Here is an 18,446-nt window from a genome sequence, read left to right as displayed (position 1 = left end):
GGAGACAGTTAACCTGAGGCAAAACCACAATCCGCTAGTTCTTCAATTCCAGTTTGGTGTATCTGGGTCTTTAAACCAGACTAGATTTCAGAATGAGTTACATTGTGGCTCAATTTTGGGGAAGGTATCTTTAGCTGCTTTTCCACAGTCGGACCAAACTGTTCTCATTGCTTAACCATGCCGATCTGGCCCTGCCGGATATGGTTTCATGTTCCACTGTGGGCCTGATAACGTAGCTCTTTGGAATGTAATACACCTATGTCAGTCATTGCCTTGGTAACGCAAAAGTTTATAGTTTATTAATTTGGGTTTACGTCGCTCAAATAACACGCTTGGCCAGCTGGAGAGAAACTAGTAGCCTGACAACAAACAATTGACCAGTCATGAGTGGCGATGTCACTACACGCATTCTACCAGCATGGTTCAGCGTGATTGGCCAACCGTAATGAGAATTCCGGACTGAGAACGGTTTGTAATAGTGCTGTGCCGTACCAGGCTCAAGTGGGAACATAACTGGACCCGTACCTTAACGTTCTTTGAAACGTTCAACCCACCGTTGGAAAAGCGGCTTTTGTTTGGGGACTGGGAAATTTTAAATTCATTTGTGTTTGAGGTGTTTGTTCCCTCTGGAAATAGTAGTCTCGTTGGGTTGTTGTGTTGCTTATTTGCAGTGTCAATGTCACAATGAGTTTGGATCGTGAGCACCGCTGCATCACAAGAAAAACTTGCTCTTCTGTCAGTCTGACCCCCACTATGGCTCCAACTGTAAGTCTGTGACCCTGCTCCACTCTCACAAACTTTCAAAAATGTCCAGTCGGCAGCTCCTATTATCTTTAATGAGAGGCCAGTGTGAGCGAAGCACTTTTCAGTTCTAGATTTAGATGTCTAGGTTTTAGATTGATACAGAGCGCCAACTTTTTAAATGATATAGTTAAACTGTAAGAAATGAGATTTGATCTGAACCCATGGATTCTGACCTTCCCGTTTTGCGTCCTTTTTTCTCTCATCCTAAACGATTCATAGTTCAGCATTTACACAACGCAGGATTAAGTGCCTTGCTCTTCATTCGAATGACAGGCTGGTGGGCTGATGATGATAATACCTGTCATCATCATCATTCTTCATGATCTTGCTAAGCAGGCTGTCTTCCTTCATTACTGAACGGCAGGTTTGATTTACGGGTTAATTCCCGTCGTTGCCACGGGAACAAGTTGCCTGGGTTGTCTTGACAGATTTGTCGATGGCAGATTTTACTGGTTTTAGTAACTGGTTTTACACTGCCAGCTCTGATGAAATTAAATTTCTCTTCAGGAGAACCTGATGACAGAGACCAGTCTAAAATGGAGATGAAGATGTGGGACCCAGATTGTCCACTGACCAACAAACAGATTGACCAGTTTCTTGTGGTTGCTCGGTATGTCTTTGGATGCTTTCTACATTTGATGATTGCCATATTTATAAATCAACGCATCACAATGAATCAGTGACCTTTCAAAAAGTGGTTCTAAACTGTTTTTCTTCAAGGTGAAGATTTCACATTTGGACAAAATTCAAAAGTAGTAGTACACACGAATGTCTATAAAATCAAACGCTAAAGTAATATTACATTAATTGTATATTGATGATTAGTTTTATTTTGGAAAAAAAATCCAGTTGGTTTGTCTATACAGTTTGTTTGGTTTCTAAATGTCTTTTGAATTTTGATGGATTCAGGCGAAACATTCCAACTTTTTGTACTCTGCCTAAAATAGCGAGTCTCTGCAAAGCAACTTTAATTAATAGGGCTGAAAAAAAAGGAGGAAGAGGGATTTCATTTTCGGATTAATTTCAATCTTCATTTGATTGATCCCAATATCGATTCTTGGAGGCAAAATTGATACTATAACTGAAATATACACACCTTGGGTCTCATTCATGAAACACGAGCAGAACGAATTTTTGTGTAAATCGTGTGTAAAGTGGTTCTGGCGTAAATTTTCGGATTCATTAAAATGTTTGTATTTTCCAAATGTTAGTTGGTACGAAAGACATCTACACCTGCTCCCAGCCAAGCAAATAGTGCGCTTAACATCCGAATGTTTTGCTCATTAATAAGGCTGCATTTTAATTCACCTTAAACGGGTACATATTTACACAGCATTTTCAAAAAAATATTATATATAGTAAATGCATAGCCTACGGTTTTCCTTTTTACTTTTATTATGAGAGCCAGTAATAGCATCAGCAAACGGAACACTTTAATCAAATAATTAATTGCTTTCAATAGGCCTGGGCAAACTAACAGCCCCTTAATTGTTACGGAAATGGTTTCCTATAAAATGGCCAAAATCAGGCATAACAAGAAACATTTACGATGCCTGATATAGTGCTTTTGCTAGATTTGGCAGATAGAGCGCTGTGCAAAAGGCGTATTTTCAGAGAAAATGACAGTTTCTGCATCTGAGAAATTTTTCTTTTTCATTCTATATTGAGAAGACATGTTGAAATCCTTTGTTTTGTATCATAATATGATGCCCATATATAGTTGTCAGTCAGATTTAATGGGCGGGATTTATGGTAATTAAGAATGAGCGTGCACGCACGTCCCATTTACGACTGTTTGGAATTCATTAACACACACACATTTCACTATCACATCTGACGGTTACGAGGTATTTGTGAATCAGGAGAAGAGTTTTCAGAAAAGGTCTCTTTACCCGCAAATCACTCGCTAATTTTACTTGTATATTTACGAATGTTCCATGAATGAGACCCATTGAATTGAAAGCTTGTGAATTGGAATAAAATCTGTATTGATGCCCAGCCCTACAGATAAATTTGCACCAAACAATTGGATCGTTTTTATATGCAACCCGTTTTTGGGTCGTGTGACCTGCCAGTTGAGAACCACTGCTGTAGAAGATACTGGAAACTGTCATTTTTCTTCATCAAATTTGCATGATGAATCTGGTGATCTGTGTGCAGAGCGGTTGGTACTTTTGCTCGAGCTTTGGACTGCAGCAGCTCCGTCAGACAGCCCAGCTTACACATGAGTGCCGCAGCAGCCTCACGAGACATCACACTGGTACCCATCCCATCAGCACCATCTGTCTCTGTATATCCACTGGAGATGTGTAAAGCCTGATTAATTCTCTCCCTATCTGGTTCTCTTTAAGTTCCATGCTATGGACACTCTGCATCGGCACGGCTATGACCTGTCCAGCGCTCTGAGCGTGCTCGTTCCTCAAGGAGGGCCCGTGCTGTGCCGGGATGAGATGGAAGAGTGGAGCCCGTCAGAGGCAAACTTGTTCGAGGAAGCGCTGGAGAAATACGGCAAAGACTTCAACGATATCCGGCAAGACTTTGTGAGTTTGCACAGAAAGTTGGGGTGGGGGAAGAATTAATTCAGTGATGCATCATTTCTTTTTCAAATGATTCTGAATCCGTCCAAAAAAATTCTTATTGGAGATTTGTTACTTTTTTTTAAATTAAATAATATACAATTTTGACTTCGTAATTGCTATTAATACATAATTACAAAGAAATGGCAAGTAACACATTGAATTAAGTGATAGGGTTGTATGATGTCTACCAATTTGGCATCAGACGATGTGTACAGTGAAACATCGCGATGGACGATGATATCGGGAGGAGGGGCGGGGCTAACATTCTAATTTTTCAATTAAGCAATAAGCCCAGCAAAGCCCTGTTTTACAGTGGATTTAGAACAGTTGTAGGCACAACGCGGAGATATTTTCCTCTAGATCTCATCAGCAATTTTGATTTCGGCACGCTCTGCAGCAGCTGACCACGAGCGAATGTACAGTGACGTGACAGAACTGCCAGATTCAAACTGTGCTTTCGTGCTATGGCTGGCGCTGCGCCAGAGACGGACGCGATCAGCGCTTGTCATATATCACAACTATTCAGTGTTTTTAACCACATAATGTTTATTTTAGGTTTCAGACATTTAAATACATCGCGATGGCGATGCTGGCTTAACATCGTGATGTCTGTCAGCCATCACGATGGATGATGATATCGTCTATCGGCACAACCCTATTAAGTGACATTTTGAAGACATTTCAGAAGACTGAAATAGTATTTTGTTGTAAAACTTACTCCAAGAATCTTTATTTATTTTTTTAAGTTAAAAAAAAAATCTTTTTCACAGTGCATACACTACTGTTGCATAGTTTGGGGTCAGTAACAGTAATGTTTTTTAATTGTAAATTCTGGGCCAAAACCGAAAATTCAGGATCCACTTGGCCGAAAACCGAAAATAAGTTATAAATTAATAATAAATTAATTAATCAAAACTTCTTAATAATCAACATTCAAATAGCTAATACTGAGCTGTACAAACATTTAAATTGCACATGAGGCAGTTTTTAGATAACAGTTTTTATAACACAATTCTAGTTTTTTGGTGAAATATAAACATTTAAACGACAATAAACTGTAATAACTTGTTTTTACAACAGATTTATTCAAACATATATTAAATAATGAAGACATCACTAACAGGTTAAGTAAAAATATAATGAATATGTAATACAGAGTATATATATTTAGCAAAATGCTCTTCTCTAGGGTTTTTTTCTAGCTAACTAATCATAAATCAGATTCGTTCATTAAACACCGCTGTGTGTTGCAGTTCTGCTGTGGCTTTCATTGGAACTATTATTTTGATGCAAAACAATGCAAAAAAAACCCGGACAATACGGTCTAAAATGTACAGCACTTAATATTACCCTTTTGTTTGTTGAACTGTTGTATAAAATCAATATAACTTTTGCAGTTGTGTGGATATTTGGGAAAAATTGCATTCTTGCTTAAAGATTATATTCTCAACATTAAAAACAATAACTCACACATGATATGTTTTTGTATTGACGAAAGCTTGAGTCATAAATCGATCTCTATACACAGTCGAGTACGGCAGTAATGTAGCTCCAATTGCTAAGGCAGCACGCAAGCTATCATAGGCACATTGCTTGTGTGGATGCAGTCACTTTTGACCGCAAATTTGAGGTAATTTGATTGGATGCTGTATTTGACTGTTTACGGCATTTTGCCTGTTGGAAATACATGCTCGGTTTTAATGTTATTTTAAGGTGGAGTAGAATTAAATGAACAGCGAAACTCAGCATTTGGTTTGCGTACCCCCTCTGTCACATCACATACCCCAGTTTGGGAACCACTGCTATAGGGGAAAAGAAGACCAGTTTAAACAGGGTTGTTAAACAGTATGTGGTGCTTTTGAAAAAAAAGATACAGTGTAGAGGAGCAAAAGCAAAGAATGTAACTTCAAATGATAGGATGGAGGAGTTGCAGCAGAAATGAGGTGAAGACATGATGTTCTGCTGAAGCGATGGGAAGATTAGAGCAGCTGAAAGGATTGGATTTGGAGTGTGTTGCTTCTTGACCTAACTGAGAACATTTGATCTGCTCATTCAGAGACAAGAGTACTTATTTGTATAGGGAATGGAGTGAAAGCTTTGGTATTGGGGTGTGAACACAAGGAAAAGCTGTTTTCTATTGCACTGAGAAATTGGATTTTTACTCTGGGGCTTTACTTCTCAAAATGGAATGAAAAACAACTGCTCTTCTACTGAGCCACTTTGTTGCACACAATAAGAACTTCTGGTTCACAAACACCAAATAGTCCATTCGAGATTGACTTGGTAGGGTGGCTTAAATATCAGGTTTTCTCTTTCCCTTTCTGTCTTAACGTAGTCATTGATAGTGATTGATTTGTGCTGTGATTAATAGATAGAAGTGGATGATGTTGAACATTTATTATCATCCCTGCAGGGTTCAAATACCTAATCGAGCTTGTCTGGCTGATTCTGCATTAACTCTGTACATGTGGATAAGAAGTTTCAAAGGGTATATGGCATTAAAGTTCAAGCGGCCTGATTGTTGTATAATTGTTTCTCATAAAGTTGTGTTAAACTGTATATAATGATGTTACCTACCAAACCTACCAAAATGCAAGTTGTCACCTTATTTACAGAATGAAATTTACTAAAGATAAAAAAAGTTATCAGTGATTCTCAAAATGTATTAAAAAAAAGTTACATTTCCCTCTTAATTTTTTTTATTAAACATTTGTAATGCCATGGTTTTATAAAACTTAATTTTATTTGGTCAAAACTATTTTAATTGTCATTTTAAGCATAACAGTTAAGAAGAACCTGGATTCATAGAGAAGAACTGTACTCTAATGATTCTCATCCTTATTCATTACCGGGTTTCCAAAACCGAAAGGAAGGCAGAGAAACCAGCAACTAAATAAAATACATAGCAGCACCTCAGGATGTTAATCTAAATGTTCTTCATAACACCAGCTGTCGGCACGGAACACCTTTGTGTTCATTTTTATGCTCTGCTCACCCTCGCATAGACGCGGGCCAAAAGTGGGGGCTCGGCCAGCTTTAAATTAAGATTTCTTAAATTCTTTGCACCATTTTATGCACGTTTCCTTGCGCTCAGCAGGTGCTCATGAATAATCATGTGCGTCTGCATGTGATTCCAGACATACCACGCTCAGATTAAATATTCCATTAATTCCGCCTATTTAACGAATTAAGACAAGATGAGCTGTATCTTCAGAATGGCACCTTCTTTCTGACATTTTAAATGACCTGTTTTATTTCAGCTTCCTTGGAAGTCACTGACCAGCATCATTGAGTATTATTACATGTGGAAAACCACAGACAGATACGTTCAGCAGGTGAGCAGCGCTTAAATGCTTGAAAAGGTTTTGCTGTACTTAAATAGAAGAAACACTAATAATCTGGAAATCTCTTTCTCTGTTTGCTCTGACTGTTCTCGATCTCGCTTAGTGCTGAATGTTTATGACTTTGTACAGAAACGACTCAAGGCAGCTGAAGCAGAGAGCAAGCTGAAGCAAGTCTACATCCCCACATAGTGAGTGTGGACAGCTTTAAAACATCAGCATTTCAAAGACCTGTACACCATTCGCATAATTTAAATAGTCGTGTTTACGTCTGATATTAGGAACAGTCGCAAATGCATCTCCAGTAATCACTTGCGCTCAGGTTTCGATTTTGCATGTTTATAAACCTGCTGTAAAAGATTATAGTGTGAAATGTAATTTGCTTTTCTTCTCACAGCAATAAACCCAACCCTAACCAGATCTCCATCAGTAACGGCAAAATGGCAACTGTGAACGGTGCAGCAGGCACAGGCAGTTTCCACACAGCCGGAGGCGGACGCGCATGTGAGAGCTGTTTTGGTGAGTAAGGACCCTCTTCGCCTAATTACAGTCAACACATTCATCCAATCAATTCACTGCTTTTCCCGAAGGACATGTAACGCCTCCTGTAATCAATGGGGCTGGATACTGCATTTTCACCCTTTTATCTTCCAATCTGATCAATCAAAGCTGCCGCATCACAATCCATGCGATCAGCAATGATTTGTCCGGGTCAATATTGCTTTTTAGTAATGAACTCGCATTGGGGAGCATAAAAGGATTTTAATCCCACTCGACAGTCGACACCTAATCCTTTCATTGTGTTGTAGGACATAGCGTTATATTTCGTTATAGTTTGCGATTAGGTTTCCATGCAAGTTAAGTGTTCCTTTAGACAGACTTAGTTATTCAGAATTAATTGAATAGAAAGGAGATTTTGAATATGGCCGAAGAGTATAGAAGAACAAGAGGCGAAACATTGATGTTTTTTTTGGAAACAGCCACTAGCCACGCGCTTCGGTAGTGCGGCCGCCATTTTGGGGTGAAAATTCCAAATGGAGTTACTGGACAACAGCACAGATAACAGTTAATCCAATCATTAAATACACATTTGAGGTAGTTTATTCTTGCTTTGAGTATTTCCATTTTATGCAACTTTACACATTTATTACTATTATTAGTTACCAACTCCACTAGGCCTGAAATATATTTTGTACTTTTTACCCATACAAAAATGTAATGTATGGCCATATATGTTATATTTTAAATAGCTAACATATATTTATACATATATTTGACTTATCTGAAACACAAAATAGCCTATGCCTGCAACATATATGAACATTTATGTGTCCAAACATGCGAAGAAAATATTTGAGTTAATCTACTGTATATATGATACCATATATCTGCATATATTACAGAGTATAGTATTTCTCGCATATATGGACAACATTAAGTATAAATATGTGACATACATATTTGTTTCCCAAATATTTAATAAATGTATGTAAAGATGCATGCATGTGATACTGATGCATTGAAATAAGTACATATATGCATACATATATACGTCTTAGGCTACATATATTTAACATTTATGTGCATATGCGGGAAAATATATGGCACTTACATGAAAACGGCCATTTTTGCTGTATTGTTTTGTATTGTTTCATATATGTCTGTGTTTTATATGACTTTTGCATATATTCTCATATAGGCAGCAGACATACATGGGCACTGACATGAGGCTATATATGTAATTTACTTATATTGACATATATTACATTTATGTATGGGTAATCCCCTGGATCATGCTACAAACATGATGATTTTATAGAACATGATGGACAGTGGCTGTGTTTTTTTTGTTTACATTGTCTTGCTTTAACGGTCATTAAAGCTGCAGTAGGGAGTTTTGAGAAAACGTTGACTTAGCCTGAAAATTTGAAGAAGCACAACATACAGGTCCAACCCCCTTGCTCTCTGCTGCGCTACAGCCCTCCCTCCACAGCTCCTCCCCCACAGCGGAGCCTGCCGTCCGTGAACGCGCAGGCTAGTAAGCAGGACCACCGATGACGGCGGATTATAAACAGTTATGGAACATTCACTAATAGGGACGAGACATCAACAATATGCTTTACATTGACTATGGCCTGCCCATACTTTGACTACAAACTTGGTCCTCAAATCATTATGTATTTTGCAATACATGTAACTTTATAAAGTTGCACTCTTTCTATAAGTTATAAATAGCTAGTAAGATAATGTTAATATAACGGTAACTAACGTTACAGTAATTATTCTAGTGATATGTAATGCTAGATAAGGTTTGCTAGTACATTATTTCAGCAACATGACAAGCCAGTGAATTAGCAGGTTTCAATTGTTGCTTACCACAGTGCGTGACATTTAATCTACATGTTAGCTCGCGCTGTGCAAGAGAGGGGTGATCAGCGCGTACACGAGCGTGATTGATACTGCTAAGACATTCCTCCTGGCTCTGATTGGTTGTTTCTGACCGGGAGCGGTGTATTTCTGCAAATGGCAATAGGACCACAGGGAGGAGCCAGAGGAGCTTGATTTTTTTCACAGATTATCTGTCTCATATTCTACTGTCAGGACATAATGACAGTTTTAAAAAATATTTGTTTACAAAAGTTACCTACTGGAGCTTTAATATAAGATAGTAGCTACTGCAAAAAAAAAACAGTTGACTGTAAAGCTATTCTATTGCTGTTATAAATAAACATTCCCAATTATCTGATATAGCATGTCCTTTACTTACTGTTATATGTTGGTATTACTTCAGTGTTTGTAATGCTAATGTTTTGTGGGAAAAAAAGTTGAAAACTTTTCTAAGTCTGTGAAATAAACTGTTAAAAAGGATTTGATGATCACTAGTCTAGTGATTGTACGTTATTCTGTGTTGTCATCATTCAGTTTGGATTTGATCTTTAATGTAGGCTACTTTAAAAAAACAAAAATTACAAAGCAGCTGATATTGCCATAGCGACAGCAAAAAGCTAGTGGATAGTGATGGGAAGTCCGGCTCTTTTCAAAGAATCGGCTTTTAGAGCGGCTCGTTCGCGAACGGCACATCAACACTAGTGGACTGCCGAGGCGCTTTCACCCCAAAATGGCGGAAGCGTAGCGCTGCTGCTGGGCGCTGGTGTTGCAATGGAACGTTCTATTGAGTATTGGAACGTTCACCTTTTGTTCTTCTATACTCTTTGATATGACCCACCAGGTGTAGTTAAGACTTGCATTTTTATTTCTTTCATTTCATTCTTCTTTGTTGACAGGTGTACAGTCTGCTCAGTGGTACTCTTGGGGTCCTCCAAACATGCAGTGTCGCCTGTGTGTATCCTGCTGGATGTACTGGAAAAAGTATGGTGGCCTGAAGATGCCAAGCAGAGCTGAGGGGGTAGAGGAAAAAACGCCTCCAAGCCCTGCACCCAATGTAAGTATTGCTCTCAGTTTGGATCTGCATTGAAGTGCATGCAGTATATACACCGGTCAAAAGTTTGGGGTCAGTAAGTTTTTTTTTTTTTTTTTTGGAAAAGTATATTCACTCAGCAAGGATGTATCAAATTGATCAAAAGTGACAAAAGACTTTAATGCTATAAATGCCGTTCTTTTGAACTTTCTATTTATAGAAGAATCCTAAAAACGAAGCATCATGGTTTCCACATTGATAATAATATGAAATCTGCATTTTAGGTAAGGTTGGGAATCTTTAAGCACCTCACGATCCGATCACCTCATAAAAGCATTTTGAGATGCAAGTGTTTAACCACTTAAACATGCAGTCACACACAGCCACATGCCATGAACGCTCTTCACAAAGCGAACTTGAAAGCAGCCGTCTGTTAGTAAGTGAGATTTGTGTTTTGAATATAAATAGGCCTACTGCATTCCAAGCGGCATAAATGAGGGGAAAACAATGAAATACTGGCGGACGAGTCTGTTCATTTTAAGCGTAACATTAGGCAAAGTGCACATTTTTTACAGTGCATTTCCTGTGCAATGAAGCCCGCGATTTCCCTTCTAATTCGTCTATGTACTTGTTTGAGGGTTTTTGTGTGTGTGAAATTGGCAGCAAGAAAACTATGGCTGTTTCTAGAGCACACCATAATGTCATCGCTCATCTGCGGTTAAAAAAAAAAGAAACTACTTACTACTTTTCTTCTTTCTGATAGTCTCAAAATCATTGAAGAGAGAATCGTGATGCATCGGACATTTTTTTATTTTTTTTCTCCAACCCATAATATTAGAATGATTTCTGAAGGACTGCTGACAATTCAGCTTTGCCATCACAGGAATAAATTACATAAAAAAAAAAAAAAAAAAAAAAATATATATAAAGTTCTTTTAAATTGTAATATTTTACAATATTACTGTATTTTTGATCAAATAAATGCTGTCTTGATAAGCATTAAAGACTTCTTTCAAACCATAAAACAATCTTACTGACCTCATACTTTTGAACGGTAGTGTATGTATAGGGCTCATGTACTGTTATCTGCAATTGACAAATCAGAATCAAATTTTTCAGTGAGCCAAGTAAAATTTCGGGTTAATTTTTATTACACTGCTATTCTACTGTTCATTATTTCATGTTTGTTCATAAAATATTAAATTATGCAACTTGAAATGTTAATGTATTTTGTAATATAGATATGAACATTAAACTAAATTAATGAATGGGAAAGTCGAATAATTTTTATTTGTTGTTGTATATGACCATATTCAAAAGTGTTACCATAGTGTCATCATCATCATCATATAAAATAATTGATATTCATCTTGGGAGCCAATAATTCACAGCAAAAAACATTGTGGTCGGCAAAAAACATGTTTATCCTAGTTGCAAATGAACCAAGGTCAGATAGACAAATTAAGAATTTAATAGGTAAGTTAAAAATTCTGTCATTAATTACTCTCTCTTATGTCGTTCCAAACCCGTAATACTTTCATTCATCTTTGGAACACAAATGAAAATCCCACCTTTGACAGCTGTGCAACTACCACTTGGACGCTTCAAAAAGTTCATAAAGAAATCGTAAAACTAATCCATATGAATTGAGTGGTTTAGTCCAACTTTTCAGAAGCGATATGATCGCTTTATATGATGAACTGATAGAATTTAGGCTTTTATTCACATATAAACAATAGATTTTTTTTTATGAACTTGTTGAAGCCTCAAAGTGGAATTTGTGTAGCTGTCTATGGAGGGACAGAAATCTCTAAGCTTTCATCAAAAAGATCTTCATTTGTGTTCCAAAAATGAATGAAAGTCTCATCAGGGTGAGTAATTAATGACAGAATTGAATTTTAAGAAAACCAATATAATTATTCTCCCTCAAGCTTTCAGTTTGTTTTATCTTTTTCCTATATCAATCCTTAACTTCCTTGTCTGTCTCTCCATAGGAGATTCGTTCTCGTGGCCACGGTGCCCGTCAGTCTTCTCACATGGTTCCAATGAGGAACAGCGGCAGCCCCAAATCCTCAATGAAGACCAAGCAGGCGTTCCTCCTGCAGGCCACGCGCCTCACCAAGCTGGCGCGTCACATGTGCCGCGATCTCATCAGGCTGCGCCGGGCCGCGCGCCGCCCCTTTGTGCCCATTAACTGTGGTGCCATAAAGGCGGAGTGTAAGAGCTCTTTAAATTCCTAACTTCAGCCTCGCGTGCAAACGCACACACACACACACACACACACACACACACACACACACACACCCACCTACACTGTCCCACCCGCTCTGTTCCCCGACCACACCTGTCCACATCTCGCTGTCATTCCTCCCCTCCATCTTCCTGTCTTGTACTGTTTTTATTATTATTATAATTATTGTTATTATATTTTATTTTGGTTTTTGTATTCTCCCCACCACATTTCCAATAAAGACTGCCTGTCCTCCATATTTTGCGTTTCAATCATCTTTTCAGTTCAAATTCACTTTTTTCCCCACCAACCTTATTGATTTGGTTTAAGGGTATTACGATGTTATTTAAATTGAACATAAGCACATTTTTAGCACTTCTCTCAGTTTGTTGAAGAGAGTTTTGTATGCACACATTACACAGAAAGACTGACAAGATGCTCTATTATGCTTGCTTCACCTTACATTTTAATTATACTTGAAATTAAATGCATATCATAGTCTGAGCCTTATCTTTATTAAAAGCTTCAATGAGAGACTTGAAAGGCTATATATGTATATATATATATATATATAGGCTAGGGGAACTGGTTTGTTTAAAGGTACTTATTTTTTATTTATTTTTTAAATGTGCTTTCTCCTTTTTTCCTCTTAAGAAAGATAAACTGTTTTGGTTTTACATTCTTTTCCCCCTCAATATCATTCCCTGCACTCATGTTAGTATTTTTAATGCTCTCGGCACTACGATTGAAGGAAATGGGATATATTTTTGTTGCTCTGTTGTCAGAGTTGGATTGACGCAGTATAGGATTTTAGTGTGTAAGCGTATGCACATTTTTAGATGTAAATATATTTGTAAATGGTCACTATTAGACAAAACGTCTTTATGACCTTTAAAGTCGAACATGTTGGGATGTTCTCAGGACAGTTGGTTGTAGCAGAAGGATCTCTTTGCTTTTGCACTGAACAAACCCCTCTAATGTCGACCAAGGATCTTTTTTTATTATTGTTTAATTTATTTTCAGAAGATTTTATGCATAACCTCATAGTCAAACCTAACCATACAATTAGTACTAGTAAGTACACACATTCAACATATTCATGTTTTTGCATTTTGCTTTTGGCCTTTTTTAAATTTCATTTGTTTATCCATTATAAAGTGTGCAATAAATTTTTATCTTTTTGACTGAGATCAAATTAATTATTACGATTATTTGATACATCAACAGACGAAAGTACAAGAATTCTTGATGGTGCTTGCCAAGATTTGTAGTCTAAATAAAGTCCCTGTCAGAATAATCTATGAAGATATGTACCTCCCCAGTGTGTAATATTGGTTAGTGTATATGCGTTAATGTCTCAGCTTTAATTTTTGCCGTTTCTACTCAACTGCCTCTGAATATTGATCGTTTCATCACTGATTGTACCCGAGAGAATGTTAATGTCTAAGGGAAAAATGTCTATTTTATTGAAGCAGAATGGTATACAAAAAAAAAATATATATGTACTATGATGTGGAATAGCTAATTGAATTGCTAATATGTGTGCAGCCAATCAGTCTTTCGGTAGCTAACACTGACAGGCTTTTCAGAGGCATGCATGTATGTAATGAGATGAAGTGTTAACTCTTCTGTTGTGCTATTCAGTAAAGCCAAGATGATGGACTATCAGTCTCATCATTGGTGCGGTTTATGATCTAATTAATTAGATGTTCAATAAGTTGGAAGGAGTCATTTACAAAACAGACATGCAATTGGAACAAGAGTAGACGTACAGTACATTAGTCTATTTGTTTCTGTTCTTCTGATTTTTGAAAGTGGAAGTTTGTCCTCTTAAAGAGTTTGCACACTAGTCTAATTTATCAAACAGCCAATTTTAAATGCTGAGGAAGTTGGTTCAATGGTGTCAATTGATTATTAGGACTTTGTGCCTTGGGAAGTGTTATGTTGGTACAGAAAGGAGAAATGGCACTAGACCTGCAGTTTCAAAGAATGGTATGCGGTTTATGCAATAATTTAAGATTTTGAGGGTCTTAAATAGTTACTGATTAATTATTTGTCATAGAGTGCATGCAAGTTGTCGTTAATCAATGAAATACTAAATTGGAAGGAAAGGGAAACATCCCCGCAAGCTATTTTGCGTTTAAAAGAGTCTAATAGCCGCCCAAACACAGCCCTGATGTCTAGGCTAAAACGAGGCTGAAAATTTAATAGACGTCTAGCCCAAGAATAGACGCACAGGCTACGCATAGAACATGTCAAAGAAATGAAACCAAACACCTCATAATCACAGTTGACTTTGCTTACATGATGGAATATCCTATATCTCGCAAGTTATTTTGGCAAAAAACGACATGCAACCAAATTCAAGGTTATTTTGGCTAGAAGTGGGTTACTTATAGCCGGACTATATCGGGTCTATGGTTAATCGAGACTGTGAAATGATGGCTATTGCTTGCTGGGATGCATCTCTTATATTTTTCAAATAAATCACAAACTAAAAACCTGAAAAATATGCGACAAGCTTTGAAAACAAGCCCAAAGATGAGTTTACAGATCATGGTTGCCAGCCTTTGCTCCGAGGACAGCTGTTTCCTCTTGACAGGCACTTGTAAATAGGTCAGTTTAACAGGGAGAGCTTATATCAACAGGGAAAGAGAGCCAATCACCTGCTCTACATCCGTCCAATCCCACGTTCCTCTCAGTTTTGCATCGCCCACCTCCCATCATGCGAAACATCCATTCTATGCTTCCATTCCATCCCTGTCTCCACCTCAGACATGTCTGTATGTATCCCCAGCCATAAGAAGTTGTTCTGACATCTGTGTCCTGAAGCACGAGGGACCCGGGTGGGGGCATGCTTTTTGGTTTGTCTCTCTCTTTTATTTTTCTTTGTGTGAATGTCTTGTGGGTAACCAAAACACAAATAAAACCATGGCTGAAACCATCCTATCTGAGTCCTTGTAGTTTCATGTGTCTCGTGTACCTGTCCATCACTCTGTTGCACGCACACCGACAGGCCGAGCAGAGCGTCAATCGTGTGAAATCTCAGACAGCATGAGCTCCGTCGGCTCCTGCCGTGCCTTCATGACTTGTGATTACATGCACACACTCATATGAAGCTGCTGTGAATGCAACATCACATTTGTTTTTCCTTTATCCAACCTCATTCAACATGCTGGCTAACCAGGTTATGTTCAACATCTTGCCTGCCCATCAGAGAACGTGCATGAAAATCATGGAATAATCAAGTTTACCCCCATCGAAATGTGGCATACAAATGAAAATATGATTCATGAGAGTTTAATAAAACACATTCGCAGTCATGAGGATTCAAAAGTGAAGAAAACTAACGGAGAGTTTAACACAAAACTAACGGAGAACCACACTTTCATGACCTCCCTTAAGACACAGGTTTCATTCAATTTAAAGAATGGATTTTGTGTCGGAAGATAATGCATCAATCAATTCAATGTATTGTTGAAGTAAAAGAAACCTGAAGTTTTTTCGGTACATCTTCAAGACAGTTTCTCTCTAAGACATCAAGAAGAACTGCCTGAAGAGAATGGCTTTAAACACCTTCTGACTCCTCTGGAGTTTTAATGAATTTTAAACGAATCAAAGAAAGTTGGAGTGATTTAAATGGGTTCATTGCGGTCAAATCAATACTCCGGAGTTCAGCAGGAAGAAATGATGTTCACTTGGCCCCAAAGAACGAACAGTGGAGAAAATGAGATTTGACTCTACTTGCTGCTCCCATGAAAATGATTCTGGTCTGGTCAGAAAGATTAGTCACCGCAGGGTTGGTGTATCACCGCAACATCCATCAAGCCAGCCTGTTCAGTTTGCCTCATGTTGGAATCTAAGTGTGAATGTCTCTTTCTTGCTCTTTGACTTGCTTCTATCTCCGTTTGTCTGTTCTGTACTGCCCGTCGATGAATAGATATGATCCGGGTGTCAGAGGGCATGACAGGGCGACCTATGAAGCCCAAATCCTCCCCGAGGAGCACCCTGACCAGCGTCTTGCAGTACCTTGGTGAGCCACACAACATTAGAGCTGTATCCACTGGGATGTAACTCTCGGATCACACTGAATCTGCTGTCGTTTCAGAGTCTCGTCCAGCAACTCATGTTCAGAGGCCTCACCGCACCCCTGGCCTACAGGTGCAGCCCCCACGACGCCTGCTGTCCTCTCTTCCCAGCCATGGCCCGCTTGGCATATTGGGAAAACGGAGCTACCATCACCACAGCCGGGTTGAATCCGCGGAGAGGAGGGCCGGTGCTCCAGGACAAGGTGGGTTAACTATTAAAATGCGTGCTTGTATAATATTAAAGATAGATGTCATTATAACATGCTAATACACACCTCTTTTTTTCATGATAGAAAATCCAGCTCATATTGTGGGACCCATCTTGGTAAGTATAAATTACTGGATTCACTGGTATCGCTAAACATTACATTTTGCCTAGTGTTTATTTGTTTGTTTGTTTATTTATTTATTTGAAATGTTTTATTAAACTAAAATATAAGATGTATTTGTATAATTCTTATTGCATAAATCCCAAACTTCTATTTTTGCTATTATATAAGCTGACTGTTTTGTTTTGTTGTTTTTTGTTTTGCTTTGCTTTGCTTTGGTTTGGTGTGTGTTTTGTTTGATTGTTTTTTGTTTGTTTGGTTGTTTTTTGTATGGTCTTAGTTTTTCTTTTTTCTTTTTTTTTTTTGGTTTTGTTTCGTTGTTTTTCATGTTGTGTTTTGTTTGCAAAATAATTATAAAGGTGAGTAGGTATGTCCAAACTGTTGATTGATACTTGTCTGAAGCAGGAAGGACTCTAGGCATTATTGTGTGCTTTCATCAGACTGGAAGACAATAACTTTCTAGCATTTGTGTTGCTGAGAGAGAGATTTCATCTTGTAAAATTCAAATGCAGATATTTTTGATGCTGTGAATTGGTTCAGGTGACAGCTTCAATCTCCAGCCTCTGAGGTTTCTCACTGATTATTGCGGCTGGGTAAAATGGAAATGAGAAGTGAGAGATGGCAAAATGAACACAAAGGCAGTCACTGTTCATCAGTGAGATGAATAAAGTAAATATAGTGGACGGATCTTCAACTCATTATTGGCCTGTCAATTCTAAAAGAAAAATATTAGAAGTTGCTTTATTATTTCAGTTGTTTATCACTCTAGATATTATGTTTTTTATTTTTTACATGTGGGACCAAATCATTTATTGGTCCCAGTTTGGGTTTGAACCTAAGAACCAATATAATAAAATTGGTTTGTTATGAAGACTTTTTTTGTGATTTAAAGTTTACTAGAGGTCTGTGTCATGTCTAGTATTTGTTGGGGAGTAACAAAGTTAAGAGAGAGTAACTAAGTTAAGAGACTTAAAGGAATAGTTCACTTAAAAATTAAAAACACCAACAGGGTTCTCTTTCATCATCTCGTGTTCGAGATCCACCTATGGGAAGGGCATCCGTACCTGACCTCTGTAGAAGCATCCAATTGCACCAAGTCTGGCTAGACAGACAGAAGCGCGCAGCCAATGCGCTATGGTAAGGTCCCGCCCCCTTACCTAGAGCATATAACGCCTGCAAGCGCTGCTATTCCCCAGTTGACATTCGCTTCTCGCGATCTCTGTATGTACACAGTTCGGCTGGAATTACACTGCTCACTTTCGTGTCTTCAGGAGGATATATCGCCTGATCAGCCTCCGCCAGACGTGACTTTTGTTGTGATCAGCTGTGTTCTGCATCTGGAGCCGGCCGCGCTCTCGCCGTTCTCACCAACTCCTCCTTCCACGGCTGCCCGCCACGGATTTTTCCGAGTTCTTCGCCGTAATGTCGCTGTCTAAACCTGCTTCTCAGGGGATCAACCTATCATGGGCCTGCCCGGCCGCGTGTGGTGCTCTCATCGCCGCTAAGGACCTGCACTCGTTCTGCGTCGTCTGCTTGGGTCTCAAACACGCTCAAGTAGCCTTGGAGAACCCGGAGAATGGCAGTCATTGCCTTATGTTGCCCAAGAAGCTTTTACGACGCCGTCTGAAAGTTGCCGCTACCCAGTGTGCGGAGCTCG

At 38.4% G+C, this 18,446-nt stretch overlaps 1 protein-coding gene across 4 annotated transcripts in view; it reads left to right on the top strand.

Annotated features, from left to right (window-relative positions):
* The window catches only part of mta3 (metastasis associated 1 family, member 3), a 38,303-nt gene that overhangs the window by 10,256 nt on the left and 9,601 nt on the right, over positions 1–18,446 (top strand). For 3 of the 4 annotated variants that reach the window (XM_077200844.1, XM_077200846.1, XM_077200845.1), the window contains 11 exons: positions 1,312–1,414; positions 2,965–3,064; positions 3,156–3,344; positions 6,644–6,718; positions 6,857–6,915; positions 7,122–7,243; positions 10,009–10,166; positions 12,137–12,359; positions 16,313–16,405; positions 16,481–16,663; positions 16,754–16,785. In XM_077200844.1, coding sequence (XP_077056959.1) covers positions 1,312–1,414; positions 2,965–3,064; positions 3,156–3,344; positions 6,644–6,718; positions 6,857–6,915; positions 7,122–7,243; positions 10,009–10,166; positions 12,137–12,359; positions 16,313–16,405; positions 16,481–16,663; positions 16,754–16,785 — 1,337 coding nt within the window. Of the gene's footprint in view, positions 1–1,311; positions 1,415–2,964; positions 3,065–3,155; positions 3,345–6,643; positions 6,719–6,856; positions 6,916–7,121; positions 7,244–10,008; positions 10,167–12,136; positions 12,415–12,446; positions 12,630–16,312; positions 16,406–16,480; positions 16,664–16,753; positions 16,786–18,446 lie in introns of those variants that run through there. The other variant, XM_077200847.1, reaches the window with a different exon arrangement.

Source organism: Siphateles boraxobius, unplaced genomic scaffold (genome assembly GCF_051911475.1).
Source record: "Siphateles boraxobius isolate OS27281-9 unplaced genomic scaffold, OSU_SipBor_1 46, whole genome shotgun sequence".
NCBI lineage: Eukaryota > Metazoa > Chordata > Actinopteri > Cypriniformes > Leuciscidae > Siphateles > Siphateles boraxobius.
Note: the sequence above shows the minus strand (reverse complement) of the source record. Positions and strands in the feature narration are given on the sequence as shown.